This window comes from Petromyzon marinus, chromosome 53, assembly GCF_048934315.1.
Source record: "Petromyzon marinus isolate PM22_M1 ecotype Great Lakes invasive population chromosome 53, UKy_Petmar_22M1.pri1.0, whole genome shotgun sequence".
NCBI classification, from domain to species: Eukaryota; Metazoa; Chordata; class Hyperoartia; order Petromyzontiformes; family Petromyzontidae; genus Petromyzon; species Petromyzon marinus.
Genome location: NC_133719.1, coordinates 6,705,833 through 6,723,562, shown reverse-complemented (window position 1 = coordinate 6,723,562; position 17,730 = coordinate 6,705,833). Strand labels below are relative to the sequence as shown.

General features: G+C 46.3%; 1 protein-coding gene across 11 annotated transcripts in view; it reads left to right on the top strand.

Moving 5' to 3' along the window:
• LOC116953891 (ryanodine receptor 2-like) overlaps positions 1-17,730 on the top strand; it is a 321,447-nt gene that overhangs the window by 252,069 nt on the left and 51,648 nt on the right. For 7 of the 11 annotated variants that reach the window (XM_076051967.1, XM_032974193.2, XM_032974189.2 and 4 more), the window contains 4 exons: positions 59-101; positions 1,686-1,816; positions 7,412-7,438; positions 15,049-15,109. In XM_076051967.1, coding sequence (XP_075908082.1) covers positions 59-101; positions 1,686-1,816; positions 7,412-7,438; positions 15,049-15,109 — 262 coding nt within the window. The remainder of the gene's footprint in view (positions 1-58; positions 102-1,685; positions 1,817-7,411; positions 7,439-15,048; positions 15,110-17,730) is intronic. The other 4 variants (XM_032974196.2, XM_032974194.2, XM_076051966.1 and 1 more) reach the window with 1 other exon arrangement.

Here is a 17,730-nt window from a genome sequence, read left to right as displayed (position 1 = left end):
CGGTAACAGGAGCTGATGCATGCCTCTCATTTTAACTGCATTACTTTTGTGCTCGCAGATCATTTCCCAACAACTACTGGGACAAGTTCATTAAGCGCAAGGTATGAAAGTGAACACTCAGGACGTGCTTTGGGCAAAGCGATCTAACAAGCGTTGCAGTGTTTAATAAAAAAGGATGCTTCTCCGGTCATTACATAAAGAACATTAAATTGATATTCTTGGTTCTTTCGGTAAAGTCACGTAGAAGGGAAGCAGTAAAATAATAAAAATATAAGACAATAAAATTCTCAGGACGTTTCGACTGCAACACAAGCAATCATCATCAGGTGTGATAGCCACAACAATATATACATATTTTTTTTAAGTGGCGGGTTTTTCTTAACGTTCGCACCAAAAACAAACCGCCACTTTTTTCAAATTTTCTTGCTGTGGTTTTCACACCTGATGATGATTGCTTGTGTTGCAGTCGAAACGTCGTGATAATTTTATTGTTTTATATTTTTATTATTTTATTGTTTCCCTTCTACGTGACTTTACCGAAAGAACCAAGAATATGAATCCCTGCAGTCATGAAAGCTTTAAATCAAAACGTTAAATTGAAATATGTAATCCCGTTATGTGTACATTCACCACTGAGAACCGTGCTTCTGGTGTGGCATACGCAATCGCACGTTTGTGCGCCCGAGAGAGGGGTAACGATGAAGCGGACACACAAAGAGGCCGCATTAACGTCATTTGTTGGATAAGCACAAAGTGGATTATGCAAAGAGGCGAGCGTGGCGATGACTTATCGTGCGAGCGATCCGACTTGTTGCCGCGATTCAGGACCGCGCTGACATTAAACCGGTGGGTTTTCACTTTCTCACGTCGGATCGTTTCAAACGAGTGCGGTGTGTGTCGCCGATACCATGACAACCGTGTTGAAGTTTAGACGGATAAATCCCGTACTGCAGAATCCTAATAATACCAAGCTTGTTTGTGTATGCAATTGCATCTCCCGTAGCTCAATCTGCTCTCTCTATATATATACCCAAGGACCGCCACTTCGATGCCATTCGCTGACGAGGCAGTTGGAAAACAATGGTGCAAGTTGACCCCTCTGATCGGCACAGTTGGCTACGTACGGTGCAGAAAAAGTTCAACATGCACACGTACAAAGTTTCTGTTATTTCCCTTGTCTGTCCAACCCAGCGGTAAACAGCGCATGGGTTCACCACATGCGGTCGATCGGCATTTCACGTGTGGTGGGGTAGAGTGTGGATATTCCACCTCTTCCAGGGTGTCTGGCCAGTGTAGAAGAGTAGGCCAAAATAACTCTGGGTGGAGGCCCTTCTGGCTGCAGGAGGTAATTGCAGGGCTGCACTTTTACCTTAATCAATAATACATTATACTTTTGTGAACACCCTTGATATCTATTGTTTATATTTCTCATTTGCGAATATTCAACGCCATGCCCGTCGCACCTCGGTCTGATAACTATGGTAATATTTTAGCTTTCCCCAGTGCGTTTTTGGGTCGTGCCACACGTCGTTGCGTGATGTCCGACGTTTCGTTCCACGAGCCGGGAAAGCTTGCTCGGGGAGAACCGCACCTGGTTAAACAAATTGAACTTGAAACTCGAACTTGTTTTTAACGCTTTTCCTCGATTCAACGTAACCCGTCGCTGTCGTTGCATCGGCACACAGGTAATGGAGAAGTACGGAGATTTCTACGGCCGCGACCGCATGAGTGAGCTCCTGGGTCTCGACAAGAACACGCTGGACTTCAGCAAGGAGATGTCCGCACCTGAGGAGCAGGAAAGCCTCCTCACCATCATGTAAGTCCGGAATGTTCCATGGTAGCAGCCGAGCGTCGGTGTGTGTGTAAGTCAGGCAGGGTCCATGGATAGCAGAGAGCGTCGGTGTGTGTGTAAGTCAGGCAGGTTCCATGGTAACAGCCGAGCGTCGGTGTGTGTGTAAGTCAGACAGGTTTCATGGATAGCAGAGAGCGTCGGTGTGTGTGTAAGTCAGGCAGGTTCTATGGATAGCAGAGAGCGTCGGTGTGTGTGTAAGTCAGGCAGGTTCCATGGATAGCAGAGAGCGTCTTGTGTTTGTTTGGGTGGGGAGACCTTGCCACACAAAGTGACTGTAAGGGTTTGTGTCTCAGGTTGGAGCTGGTGACCCAGGCATTCGCATTATATTTCTATATCTGTGTACACCTATCAGACGCATAAAAGTTGCATGCGGCTAACAGTGCCATCATAGAAACATGAGATTTTGACTCTCCACTCCCACGCTGTCACCAGGGAGATAAAACCAGGTTATTAAGTGCCACAAAATTGATGGTCTCAGCAAGCCAATTATACTAATTCCTGCGGGTGACCAGGTGAAAGGGAGGACAGAAACTATTTTTTTAATGAAAGTAATGATGAGAGGCATTTAGCGATGCATCGTTTAATCGATTGAAGTCGGTTATTACGCTCGCAATACACATGTCGAATAGTGCTCGTGAGGCTCTACTCTGATTCCGATTGGAGTATCCGCTATTGCATGAGATTAGTTCAGTGCCGCGGTGGTTTTGCGAGTTGCGCTTTGAACCCAGCCACTTGACTTCTGAGTTCAACACGTGACCAATGTTATTCATAAAAACGTATTTTTTTTCCGGTTAGATTATGTAAATATACATGTGTCGTTAGCCCACCACCACCCGACGCAGCCGATTAGTAAGGTTTGTCACGTAAATAAAACGTGTCAATTAGTTACTTATTCTGCACACCAGTGTACTCAAATTGTAAATATTGTGGGTTTACTCTCCAACACACTGGTGTGCTGAAGTTGTAACGAATTGGTACGTTTTTTGTTTATGTCACAACCCTTACTAATTGGCTGTGTCGTGTGGTGGCGGGTTAACGGCACATTTATATTTACGGGATCTAACCCCAGAAAAACTTTCATTATGAATTGAGCCCTGGTCACGGTTTCAATTCGATTAGCCAACGGTATCCGAATCCGCCCTCACTTCCGCCCCAAACATCCCCCCCTTCAACCAGAATCAGAAATCTTTAGTTACACTGCAGGAGGAATCCGATGAGCTAGAAAGCTCTCTTTCACAGATGTCCAGTCGGGGCGCTGGGTCAGAAAGTTACAACAAACAATCCGAAAGCACGATATGATGTGAAAAGTATATAAAAGGTAAGCGAATCTTTGCAGAAACATATGTATGTTTCTTTTACCGGGTTAATCCCACTGAGCTTTTCGCTCTTTCAGAAGCGACCTGGCCACAAATGATAGCCCAACGAATTGGCTTATCATAAGAGCATTTATCACAGCCAAATAATTAATCTAAATACTCCAAATAACCTCATCCAAATAATCTAAATGCGCCCTTCGAAGCATTGAGAAGTATGCTCAAATTACGCCCAGGACTGACACGTTGTGGGGAGCCTCCATCTAGCAGCGGATTTGCAAATGGCTGGACATTTACTTGATCACCTATAACAATGGGTTCACACGACCAGGGCCGGATTAAGGTTTCGTAGGCCCCTGGGCTACAGGTACTGCGTAATATTTCCAAAAGGAAAACAAAGTTAAAGAAAAAAAAATATTTTTTTACAAGGCTCACAACAAATAGAATTCAGGATTCACAAACGAAATAACTTTTCACTTCATCTATGGAGGCCCTCCAGCTGGTGGAGGCCCCTGGGCTGCAGCTCCTAAAGCCCCCGTGCCTTGATCCGGACCTGCACACGACCTCAACAGCCACCAGAGGCGCTACATCCAAAACGCGATCGCCACGATACGGAGAGTGAAAAGAGACCCCCGTTGGACAAAATTCAGCATTTACGGTGACATCGCAGGTAGCGGAAATAAAATCTGAATTGGCCTTGATTGTCATTTTCAGGTTAGCCTCACTCCTCTCTCTCTCAGAAGGGTCCTGGCCCGCCCTGGGTATGTTTGGCCAGGTTCCGTTCACGAGTATATGTTTCCACGTGGGATTGGCTCGCCACTACTCGACTGCCTCGTAGTCCCGGCGGGCTTCGGGGGCACGCGCGCGTGACGCAAACGACGATGTTTGCGCACCTCACCGGATCACGGAGGTTTAATTCGCGTGATATTTGAGCGGAGATTAAAGCAATGTCACCGTATACGCCCCCCCCCCCCTCTCAGGGCCCACGTATTTGCATGAACGCAAATAAGTGTCCAGTTGTCTTGCGACTCAAAGCAATGACGCTGGGATTATAACGGCGGCAGTTCGCACGTTGCCAGCGCAACACACGAGGTGGCTTCGAGCAATCCCGGGAACAGTGTTCGTGGATCGAGGACAAAATGCAGAGTCCGTTATTAGAGCTGTAGTTAAAAAGATTAAATGCGGTTTAGTTTCATGCTTCGTCAAAATACGAAGCTGCGTTTTTTGACGCCGAAAACATTCGTAGTGTTTTTGTATACCATATTTTCTTTGCCGACATAGTTAGGTGGCTTTGCGAGCCAGCAGCCACTGCATTCTGGCTTTCACATTCTGAATTAAGAGGATAATGATGCTGAGGATAATGTGGAGCGGTGGTTAGCTTACTACACAATGAACCCTGGTCACCCAAGTTAGATGCCTGCCATGGTTATCGTCAGCAGCAAGTGATATCTGAACCGAACTTGGATCCCTTCAGCGTACTTCACCAACCCTTAATGAATTGTCAGAATGGTGAAGTATGGCTAAACAACCCCCCACGACTGGCGTGGCATGCGGAGACCATCATTCAGCAGTGGATTGATAAGGAAATGTGCATTTTATGTCCTGTCCCATTTCGAGGGATATATATATATTTTTTAATATTGCAGAACACTGATGTGTAAAAACCACAGGTTTAATAAACCACAGTTTTTTAATAAACCACAGTTTTTTACAATGCATAAAATGAGCATTGTTTAATGTTGTGTAAGAGATGCCTTTTTATAGTACGTAGGTTTTGCGATATAATTTTTTAGGACCATTCCCTAATATGACACAAAGGTATGGTGATGATTTAAGCAGTTGCAAGAAGCGATAACACAAGACAATTGGTGGTAACATATAAAACACTTCTTAGAATTTAATAATGCTTACCATGTCTAACATTTCAAATATAATGATTGCATTTGAATATTCCGCGTATAGATGCTAGTTATGACAATTAGATACATAAAATTGCCTGCTAAATATAAATTGTTGGACGTAATGTGAGATTTCCTACTTCCCCCGTGCTCATAATTACATAAGATGTCAGCATTTAATTGAATTTGTCTCCACGCTTTGTCACAACCAATGTCACTCCAGAAACTTTGTGAGGCCTGCTCAAGCAGACTGTGTCATCATCACAAGCGCAATGGATTGTTGGAGATGCATTTTCAAATTGTGTCTGCCACTAACAGCCATTCGACTAAAAAAATGCCATTCGTTTGTGTTATCAATAACCGCCATCCCTGAAAGCCACACTAAGCTGTGTTCGTTTTCGCTCGTGGTCTGCTTCACAACGCTAGGTTAGTCGGGTCAAATTTGTACGACGATTTGCTTCTGAGGCTTATTCGTGAAAAATTTGAGAGTTCATCATTTTGCGTTTTTGCACATTTTGCGCCCAGATTTACACCCAAGAATCCACGTTTCCATTTTAAATAATCCCCATTAAAACCAGTGTAGGTAAAAGGCCCCTTTCATGCACGTTAGTTACAGCAGTGTTCGCTATGAACACAATAATGATAATTTCGTGGAGCAGCGTCTTTAACGGGAAATGCCGATTTCACACCGCTGGACACACGAGGCATAGTTGGGACAACCGCCCTTGCGTAACGGTCAGCGCGCTGGACTTGCAATTGATTCGATCTCTGCGGCACGGCGGTTGAAACAACGTTGGGGCAAGTTTTTTTTTTTATAAAACGCAAAAATCCTCACCGTCGACTCTTTGCACCCGATCGTCTCAGTGGGTTCACCACAGCTCGTTGATCAGCGGCGGGGCGGGGGGGGGGGGGGGGGGGCACGTGTGGTGGGAGGTAAATTGCCGGTACTCTCACCTCTTCCAAAGACTGTCGGGCCAGCGTGGAAGTGTAGGCCAAATACCCGGCTGGAAAGGCTCTCCTGACCTCTGTCTGGAGGGGGTGGGGAGGTGGGGGGGTGGGGGGGGGGCTTCCCTTTCTGCCGGCAGTGGCGTGATCGAGGAATTACAGGGCTGCACCTTGATCGTAAGTTTTCAGACGCACGTCTCAGATAAATTCATTTGGCAGCGGGGCTTGTGAGATTGCAAAAATCGTCACTGTCATTAGTCACCACTTGGTGAAGTGGTTGCTTTAACGGATGCACCGCTGCTTTGGTCCTATCCATTAAGCCTACGTGGAATGCTCTCCACGGTGACGAAGATCATTATTCGTTCCCTCTTTGAAAGAACAAACGAAAAATACAATTGCGTCGTATTTTCTCAAGTGCGCGAATGCATTTGGGCAAGTTTCCATGATCTCCTTTTAAAGTGTAGAACACCCTTTTAGAAACACATTTGGTGATGTTTTCATTGTTGCACAACATCCCCCCAGATTTTGATCAGTGAAACAAATGTATATATCTAAATCTCCTCAATATTTAATGATATCGAAGTTCATTACCCAAAACAGGAAAACGTGAACTTCTATGCGTATTTGATGTGTGATCTGAAACCTCGGCCATTAAAAAGTACAGCTGCTTTTCATGATGTGATTTACATGCTATCTTGAATTATGTTTTTTTTTAAATGCATAAAATTACGAATTAATGCACCACCGAGGTCCTGGGTTTCAATCCAGGCAGCTGCATGTGATTAAACTGGGTCCTTAAGATGCGTAAATTGATCGTCTAAGCCCGGCTTCCAAAATGATGGCACAAAAACACCGTCACATTAAATTTGGTTCCGCTGATAATTCGGTTAAATTACAGCTATTGAGAACAAAAATATCCGTTTGACTGCCATGCCATGAACTTCCACTCGTATATGCAGGGTGAGGTGTGGATTGCGCTGCTGGCTTCCGTGTGAACCAGAGGTCACTTGAAGGGATCTCAGAGGCAGCTCTGTGATATCCACTTCTGTGGGCTGTTTTCTAACGGAAGGCTCTAGCGCGGCATCCAAGCGGATTCTTGGTCTTGCGATGACGCGGCGACAATAACACAATCTTGGTACAATTCGGGGGGGGGGAAACTTCTCGAAATTAAATTTTTTATGCACGTTTTTTTTTTCTTCCATATGCAGTACGTGAAAAAGAAAAGCACAATTCAATGTTTATTTTAAATGATTCTCAATTATTGTTGAGATCACACGTGTCTGTTTGAAATGAAGAGCCCTTCATTGCGATGAAACAGAGTATGTTGCTTGCTGTCCATCGTTAATTGTATGTTGTCCATTTCATAACCCTGTTTTTCTCCACGACGCGCTTGCACTGTGAAGCGGGTTATTTACTGGAAAGCAGAAAAGGTAGACCCATCATTTTGACTCTCTTCTCTTGGTTTGTTGTTGTTGTTGCATGCTCTTAACGTTGCTTTCCTTTTCACAGTGTACCCCTTTCCCCCCCCCCTCCCCCAACTCTGTTCTCCCGGGTCGAACCTGTCAACGTCGCTCCAGTCCATGCAGGGGGTAAAACTCCACTCCAGTTGCTTGCAGTGCTTTCGAGTAAATAAAAAAAACGTACAGATAAAACTTGTTTGTCCTTATTACCGTTTTATTTCAAATCAGTCATTTTTGACACCCTCCATTCGCCAGGCGGCAAACGCAGTGAGGTGACAGGTTTCTAGCATAATCAATCAACTTATGCTACATTGGGACAGTTATTGCTACTTGTGGAATTCCAATTCGTCATCACTTATGAACAATAATATATATGGGTTATCATGCCAGTACACAACGGCCGATTCTCTTGACTGGCTATATCACAGGGCCTTAAACGTCCACTTTCCAGCTGTGGGTATTTACTGGTAATTCACGACGCAAATTACTTAAATTACGACGTGGTTTTGAGTAGGAATCAAACCGTCAATATATCCCAGGTGACTCTACCCTGGAGCCCATGTAAACACAGTGGCGACTGGTGGGTCAACATTTATTTTGCGAGGTGGTGGCGGCCCAAGGAGGCCTTCATCCAGCAGTGGACCGTGACCCATGGCTCGTTATGATGATGAATTGAATTTGACGGTGGGACACACTTGCCTCGACGCCCCATGCCAGGCCAGCCACCGCTGTGTAAATGGCTCGATGCGGACTGTTCTGATCACTAGGATATCAAGTCTATTGGTGCAGGGTGAATCAACAATGGGGATAATATTGCTGTACTCATTGCAGCATTTTCCTGGCACTTTATCCAATTGTCACACTTATTGGGCCTTCATTTGGTATAAAAAAGGACAGGCTCATTCCAGAGGCTGTTTTTCGAATCAGCAGGCGTGCTTGTATCAGAGTTCACCTTGGAGAGATCATTCCTAGGGTGTCTTTTGCAATAGCTGGTAATAGGGGTTGAACGATTTGTTGTGAAGACTCGTGAGATGTTTATTGCAAGTGAGGTCACGGACTATGTGAGAAACACAGCCTCTTGTGGGAAAATACGAGCCCCCTGAAGCAATCGCTACAAGGCAGATAAAAAAATAATAATGTCTCCTTCCCACGTTTGTCTCTCCACGCAGAGAGTGCAATTCCGTTTTCCGCCATCCATCGACTGCACGGCCTTCTGGCTGCATTGTTTCAACGTTAGCAAACTGTGGAGCGGTTTCAAGAGTCGGGTTTGCTTGAACCAAACGCTGTTGAACTGCCCCATGTTTGAAGGCAAGGACTATTTTCTGTATGAAATGGGTCCACGTTCAATGCAAAAAGGTGCAGATAGACATTTCACCTAGGTCGCAAACACAGTTGGGGTTAATTTCTGACCTTCAGTAAACGTTTGTATTCGCAGTCGTAGCTTACGTATAAACATGGCTTATTGATGAATTCTCAGTGCTCTGCGTGTCGCCTGGTGTTAGTCTGACTAAGGAGTCGCCATCAACTGTGGAGGAGAGTCACACTTGAACCTCACATTGCTTGCATTGAGAGCATTGCCAATGGCGAAAGTTGTGTACCCCCTGCTGTGTCTGGAGCCACGTTGAGAAATGTGCTAATGTGTAAAGTGTTGGCTCAATACGGCCCTAGTCACAATCTGTGTGATTTTTGTGTGTGAAGAAATCAGGTATTGTATTCATTCACCCATTCGCCCATTTACGCTTTTCACCCATCGTTCAATGTACTTTTAAAGTAATATTGACGCAGTTCATATTGATTCCTTATTATTCACTTATTTTCTTTTACGGGTATCTCTATTCAGCGGTCGATTTGAATTACACATTAATGCGTTTTTTTTCATTGTTCGCTTTTTACGAACATTTCTGTATATTAACGTGCCCCTACTGACCTACTTATGATCCTTCACCTACTTATGTTCCTTCAACGCTCAGTTGTGATACCTTTAGTTACGTATTTAAGTGCAAAACCAAACCTTTAAAACGTGTTTCATCTTGGCAGCCGAATCCAGTTTGCCCCCACCATGTATTTGTGAAGCCGGGCCAAGTTTTAAACGCGACGGCACTTTAAACCATGGACACGTGAGGCCACTTGTTTAGGGTTCCTCTGTTCCTGTCGTTTGGTTTCAGGCCACTGTTTTCAGGCCACTGCTGTAGGCTAAAACTTATAACCAGCGATCATTCCGCAATCTCAATAATGGCAACACCACCGGTGGATCCAGTACTTTGGAGGCAAGAGTTGGTGGCTCATATAAGATGAGTGAGACTCCCAAACCTGCTGGCCCTGGGTGATGGAAGTACAGCAAGAAGGTTAATTAACTCACCCCGCGTACGCAAAGGTCTCCTCTTAGTAATCCAGTTTCTTCCCACATACAAACTACTCGGAATTGGCCTAAAGCATTATAATGTGGGAACTTTCTTTAGGAAGAGGCTTGAGATTCAGTGAAGCTTGCATGGTCAAAGTTCATGAATGTTCTGAGTTTAGTGCAGTACTATAATCTACGGCCCTATGTCGTTTTTAATGACTGCTGTATTTGCCACCAGGGAGGAGCGTTCATTGTCATGATAGATGAGGCAAATATTTCTCACCGTAATCTTTGTCAGTCGACTGTGCCCACACATGCGTGACAAGAAAAGCAGTCTCAGCTTCCAATGTCATAACCCCCCACCCCACCTAAAAACCCACGTCTTAACGCCTAACCCCTGAACCTAACCCCTTCGTCATTAAGTCCAACCACTAACTCCTAGTCATTAACCCTACTCCTAAAACCTAATGCTAACTGCGAACCACAACCCCTTCCTTACCCGAGACCATAATCCAAACCCATAGTCCTAATGCCTGACCTCTAACCCGGAGCCCTAACACCAAGCCCTTAAATTAATGCCTTACCCTGAACCCTAACTTTTAACCCCCTCAACCCTTTCACCTTTAACCCAATCCATAAGCCATGACGCTTAACCCATAACACTTAACCCCCCAATCGTTAACGCCCAATTATAAACCGTAACATTTAACCCCTAAACATGTAACCCTACCTATGAGCCCTAATCCTATCCATGAGCCCAAACCCTTAACTATGACCCTAAATCGTATCCGTAACCCTAACGTCTAGTGATAAACTCTATCCTTAACCTTAACAGATTACTTTAAAACTTAAACGTAAACTCCTAACCCTATCCCCGAAACATATAACCCAAAATCCTATCCATAACCTGAACATATTACTCTAAACCCAAAACGTTGATTCCTGAACCTAAACCCATAACCCAAAAACCTATCCCTAACCTTAGCAGATGACTTTAAACATTAACCCTGAACCCTCTGACCCCTAGCCCTTAACCCGACACAAGCAATTTAAGAAGTGGCATCCATCATATTTAATCAATTGGAACCCGAGGAAGCTCTGCGTTTAGAAATAAAATTTCCCTTGTCAACTGGATCAGCGTCTGCAGGCATATTCGTGGCAGGTTTCACGGAATATCTACTTTGAATGGGAGCAGCGTGCAAACCCCACGCAGTGCGAACAACGCTCAAACTTTTCAGCGGGATTCTTTAGACACCTCCTTGCTGTTCTACCCCCCCCCCCCCCGCCCAACCACCGCCCCACCAAAGTCATTACCCATCGGTTCATCGTCAGATGCTTTTGATGGCTCTAACATTTTGGTGAATTCACCAAACCTTGCCCCCGAGATTGTTGGATTACAAATCCGAGAAGCGTAAATGCACAAGAGGGGGGGCTCTGTGGATCGAACCTTTGACCAGAAAGTTGAGAATTCACATCCTGGCAGGATGCTGAACTCGGGTCCCGCAGTTATCGTTTACGGGTTGACCAAATGAGCACCACCTTGAGACATCAACGGTGGCTGAGTGTAGGGATAGACTAGCCCATGCCATAGAAATGTGGAATTTCCATGACTGGCTCAGGTCTACCGGTGGTGCCATCTTCCCATACAAGGATACTTTTTTTACTTTTAGATCAGTTCATGCTTTTGTCGGACCAAAATGGGATAATCTTAAAGAGGAATAGCATTTTTTTGTGCGAGGCCTAGATCCCAGAACTCTTGATCGTCTGATTGTCAAAACTGACTTTTGCAGTGTTCTATTGCATCAAATCGTGTTCGGTTTGTGTGCTGCCACAGAAGCCAATGAATGGCATTGATGTGACCAGGGGCATGGGGGTGTGGGGTTGAACTTCCACTCAAGTGTCATAGAGTAGAATTCCCCCCCCTCCCCCGAGTGAATAATTCACTAAACCTAACTGTAGCTTATCCCTTACAAAAATAAACCTCCCCCCCCCCCCACCTGCCCCCCTTCCCTTGGGTTTTGTTAAGGTTCTTAGGGAGGCATGTGCCGAGATAGCAGCCGATTGTCAATGCCCTTGTCAGAGCACTGAACCAGCACCGCTGTGGGTCCTTTTAGGGGGTGGGGGGGGGCGGCGGAAGGCGGCGGGGGGGGGTGGGTCAGGAAAGGACAAATCCTTCACTTTGACAAGGGTTGCCTCCAAATGTAATCTGTCCTATTTTTCTACGTTTTTGTTTCTTCTGCTCCCGTATTAAATGTTGCGTGGCGTAGGGGCGGCGGCGACAGCAGTCACAATGTTCCACGCGCGACGTCGCAGGTCCGGCGGCCGCCGCGGGCGTGCGTGCGGTCGCCGGTCGGCCGATGAATCGTCCGCACCCAGTGCGGTGTCCGTGCACGCGGTGGAGCGGTCTCTTCGTCCTCTCCCATGTTTAAACACAGTCGGACCTCTCCAAGGCGCAGCGGCAATTGTTTAATCTTCGGCCGATTTCGACGGGCCTACCTCGGCCTTGGATGCATTTCACGAATCCGGCGCGCGCCCATCGCCCCTTGCACATGTTCACCGTCGTCTTAAGCCGAGCGAGTTGAATTTAAAACGTCGCTCGAAACTAATTATGATCACTCCCCCCCGCGTCGCCGCCGCCGCCGCCGCCCCCTGACTATGAAGGGGAAGGGAAGGTGAAGGGATGCGGGGTAGGGAAGGGTCATAGGTCACGGAGGCTGTGGCATTCGGTCATGGACACGTAACTTTAGTTTCTCTAAATTAGAACGGATGGAACTACGGCTGGGTTTAGTTGTTTGTATGTACGTTGAACTTCTTTCGCACCGTACGTTGCACAACCGGCCGTGCTAATCGGAATCGCGGGGGGTAGGGCAGCAAACTAATCACAAACGTCTACAATGACAGCCAGTTGGTAGTACGTACGTGACGCAGAGATAACTCCTCTCGCATTTCCTACAAATTTGACAAGTGACGTTTAAGAATGCTGTGTGGCCTTAAAAGTAAATACGTAATTATATCATCGGGGACGTTTCAGGCAATTTCTTCACAGCACATTTCTTCCAGCTGAATTCCTCACTGCTTCTTCAGCTCTCCCAGCCTCTCAGAAGTACTGAGTAACCACACGATCGCACAATTTAGGTCGATAATTCCAATAATAATAACAATTATAACAAATTCTTTGGGTCTTTTGGTGAAGCCACGTAGATATAAAAAATAATAACAACAATATCACGACGTTTCGATCACAACACAAGCAATCGTCATCAGGTGGCTTTAACGAAAGACCCAAATAATATGAATTCCTGCAGTCACGAAAGCTTTTAAGTCAAGAATGTTAACAAACGCTAATTGTGCCGTTGCGTGCAATCTGGTGGTTAGAGTATCGGCTTGTTAAGGTGGTTTAATGACTTCCACACAACATAAATAGGACGCGGACTTTATAGACAGAAGCCTTGTACCTTTAAACGGAAGAATTTGGGGCATTTTTTTCAGAATGGAAAAGCGCAAAAATAAACGCATGAAAGATTGCATGAATAAAATAAAAAAACCCAACAGCAAGCGTGTTGTGGTGCAGACATTTCCTAAAGAGGATATCGTTCGAGTGGCTTGTAGGGTCCAATTTAGGATTTAGGTTTTTTTAATGTATGGGACGTATGAGTTTGGTTTGATGATTGCCCTCCAGTGTGCATCTGATGACCCCTGCCGCTGAATCACACAGCCCAGCAAGGTTCTCGTTCAGGAATGATGAGTGCATTTTGCGCCCTAACCATCGAGAGGAGCCAATTGAAGGCAGCAATTTTACAAAACGATGAATCGTGGCCAATAGAACGTTTGGTTGCTCGAACTGTCACAAGTGGTCCAACGACCGCTGCAAAATCACACGCGTTCACTTGCACACATGTACAGACACTCGCGCATACAGGGAAACAAGGATAAAGGTCCCCCTTATAGCCTTAGCAAACCATTGGGGCAAGAGCTGTTAGCGAGCACCTACAAAGGCCGGAACGGCACACGAAGGGGTGGGTGTCCAGCATCACGCCTGGCCGCCTTTGTCTCCCAAGTGGCGATGTTTACACACCGGAACAGGTACTCATTCGAGGCTGACTCGACCTAGGGGAGGCCCAGCTCAGATAATCGTCACTGGTGTTGGCCGTGATCGGGAATCGAACCCAGGTCGCTTGGTACGTAGTGCAGCGCAGTAACCACGGCACTACCGCTCCCCACAGGGAAACACACACGCGCAAGACAAAGCTCCTCTGTAAAGGCTACATTCATGCGGAGTATGGTCAAACTACCCCTGCGACTGACAGCGTGTGGGGGAGGCCATCATCCAGCAGTGGATTGACAGCGGCTGTGTCATTAGCACAGATGCTTGCCGACACGTGGAAAAGTCATAGGCAGCTGCCACGTGCACACCAACAATGCCATATTTAATCCTACCCAGTGCGTGCACGTACGTTGAACTTCTAGATTTAAAGCTTTCGTGACTGCTAGGATCCATACTCTTTGGTTCTATTGGGTAAAGTCACGTAGGTAAAAAATAAAATAACAAAAATCACGACGTTTCGGCCACAACACAAGCGGCCTTCATCAGGTGAAGGGACGAGACTGTCTGGAGGACAGCGCTGGAGTGTTGTCCTCCAGACAGTCTCGTCCCTTCACCTGATGAAGGCCGCTTGTGTTGTGGCCGAAACGTCGTGATTTTTGTTATTTTATTTTGTACCTACGTGACTTTACCCAGTAGAACCAAAGAGTATGTTGAACTTGTTTCGCACCGTACGTAGCCAACCGTGCTCATCGGAGGTGCGGGGGTGGGGGGGGGGAAGGACATCAAACTAACCAACAAAAAAAGCCGTTCTAAAGGGAAGAGTTTCCAAACCGGATGATTTAATCGTACGTAGCTCCCAGTGGCCTCCTAATAACGGAAGGGAAGAGCGTTCCAGACGGCCATAGACACTTGATAGAAGGGTTAGTTGGTGGTGGAGGGGACATGGGGTGAGGTCGGGGGGGTGAGGTCGCGGGGGGGGGGGGGTGATGTCAGGGGGGGGGTGAGGGGGGGACAAGGGGGGGGGGACTGTTGTTTGCTTGGTGCCCCCAGTTCTGTCGTACTTGAACGATTGTGTCGGTGGGGGGGGGGGGGTAAATCAGCGCCATTGGTAATGGCCACGTGCTCGCGCCGATGGTTCGCAATTTTCCTACTTTTGCCCTCGCTGATTTGTGTTGTTGTTGTTGTTCTTACCAGAATCAACTACATCGACTTCAAGTATCAGCTCTGGAAGCTTGGCGTTGTGTTCACCGATAACGTGAGTGGCGCGTCCGGGCGACGCGTTAAGTGTGTCTGCTTTTGTTTTGCCCGTGAGATGTCGACCCTCCAGCCCCGTGGCGCCTCCTCTCTCTCACCCAACGCGCTCCGCATCACCCCGACGACCTCTAGCCGGCTGTAGGGCACACAGGGTGGAACCATTCTTGGTTTAGTATTGGTTAACATTGATTCTGGTGCCGCTGATAATGATTATGCGGCTACTGATAATGATGGTGACGCTGAGTTTGCTGCTTATGCTGCTGCTGATGCAGTTGCTGCTGACGAAACTAATGCTGGTGCTGCTGATGATGATGCTGCCACTGCTGATGTTGACGTAGCTGCTGCTGATGCATCTGATTCTGGTGCTGTAGCTACAGATAATTATGCTGATACTGCTGCTGATGATGTCGATACTGCTGCTAATGCTCCAGTTGTTTCTCTCGCTGCTGATCATAATTTTGACGATGCAACTGCTGCTGATTCTGCTGCTGCTGCTGTTGATCTTGCTGATGATTATGCAGCAGCTGCTGCTTGCTGTTAATGCTGCTGCTGATTGATGATGCAGCGACCGTTGACTCTGCTGCTGATACTATTGCTGCTTCTGGTGCGACTGATGACACTGTATAAAAACATTTTTTTTGTTCCTGGGTAGTAAGTTTTATTTCCTAATTGGTTATGCCTCAAAAGTACAGAAAATGGCTATTATTCCCCACAACCTTTGCTTTTGTGACCAGGACAGTGATATTTAAAAATGTACCTACTTTCCAGAACATTCCAGATAGATTCAGTGCTGCGTAAACCTGGAGTAACTTCTAAAACATTCTAGAACTTTCCAGTAATATAAATAATAGTATAAATACAGGGGCCTTAAGCCCACCAGTTCAGTTCAGTTCCAGCTGCCTAAGTGGATACATTTCTGCATTTTTCTGAGATGGCATCAAGAGGCTGCACGCATCCGGCAGACGCATTTTGCTTTGTCTGCGGCCAATTTATCAAGACGAGCGAAAAAGTTTTCTGTGGAAGCATCTGCTAAGATATGTGAGGCCTACAAGGCATATTTTGGCATGCTTGTCAGGGATCAAGGTAAACCCTGGACACCTCATTTCACCTGTGAGCAATGCAATAAAACTTTGGAAGGTAAGATGGACAATTGTTGCTTGGAATTTTATGTTGTACAATTTTTTTTTTAGATTTTTAAGATGGTAAAAGTTTGTAATTTTAAAATGTTTTACAATTTTGAATGTTATTGAAAAAATATATCATATATGAAAAATGTTGCGAGAATCTCTTACACATTAGTCATGGGTGAAATGAATGTATTTTTGTAGGATGGTACAGAGGGGTAAAGAGAGCCATGAAGTTCGCTATCCCAAAAATTTGGCAGGAACCCACTGACCACTCAAGCAACTGCTACTTCTGCATAGTGGACCCTTCCAAACGTCGGGCTGGCAAGAATGCACCTGCCATGAGCTCCCCGTACCCACTCCTCCGGAGAGAGAGCAGCCGTCTTTAGAAGAGAGCAGCAAGTCAGAGAGCGAGGAAGACGTTGTAGATCCCGATGACAATTTAAGAGGTGGAGCTGAGGAGAGAAACCCATACTACCTCAACCAAAAAGACCTCAACGACTTGATCAGAGATCTTGGTCTACCCAAGTCCAATGCCGAGCTTTTGATGTCTAGGCTCAAGCAGTGGAACTTGTTGGATGAAAGCGTGCAAGTCGCAGATCAGAGAAAGTGTCACCAACCTTTTTGCAGCTTCTTCACCCGTTAAGATGGGCTCTGCTTCTGCCACAATGTGACCAGTCTGTTCGAGGCAATCGGAATCGCCTGTAACCAGAATGAGTGGCGCCGCTTCATTGACAGCTCATCCAGGAGCCTCAAAGCCATGCTGCTCCATAATGGTAACAAGTACCCGTCTCTTCCCCTGGCTCACTCGGTGCACCTCCAAGAGGATTACAACAGCATCAAGACCTTGCTGGATGCCTTGAAGTATGATGAGTATGGCTGGAAGGTCATCGGAGACTTCAAAATGGTGGCATTCCTGATGGGTCTCCATGCCGGTTTTACTAGGTTTTCCTACTATCTTTGCCTTTGGAACAGCAGGGACACCAAGGCGCACTACCACAGACGGGACTGGCCACAGCGGACCGAGTTCTCTGTGTGGGAGGAAAAACGTCAAGTGGGAGTCACTGGTGGACCACCGGAAGGTGCTGATGCCACCACTGCACATCAAATTGGGCCTTATGAAACAATTTGTAGGAGCTGTAGCTGAGGAGCCGGCAGCCTTCCAGAACCTTGAATACTTCTTCCCTAAGCTGTCTGAGGCAAAGGTCAAAGCCGGTGTTTTCATCGGACCACAGATAAAGAAGATCCTGGAGTGCATTGAATTCCCCAAGAAGCTCACTAGTAAGGAGAAAGCGGCTTGGAACAGATTTGTCACAGAGGTTTGTGGCTTCCTGGGCAATCACAAGGTCGAAAACTATGTGGAGCTGGTTGAGACTCTGGTGAAGAACTACGGCACAATGGGCTGTAGGATGTCCCTCAAAGTCCATATCCTTGATGCTCATCTTGATAAATTCAAGGAGCACATGGGAGCGTACTCGGAGGAGCAAGGCGAGCGCTT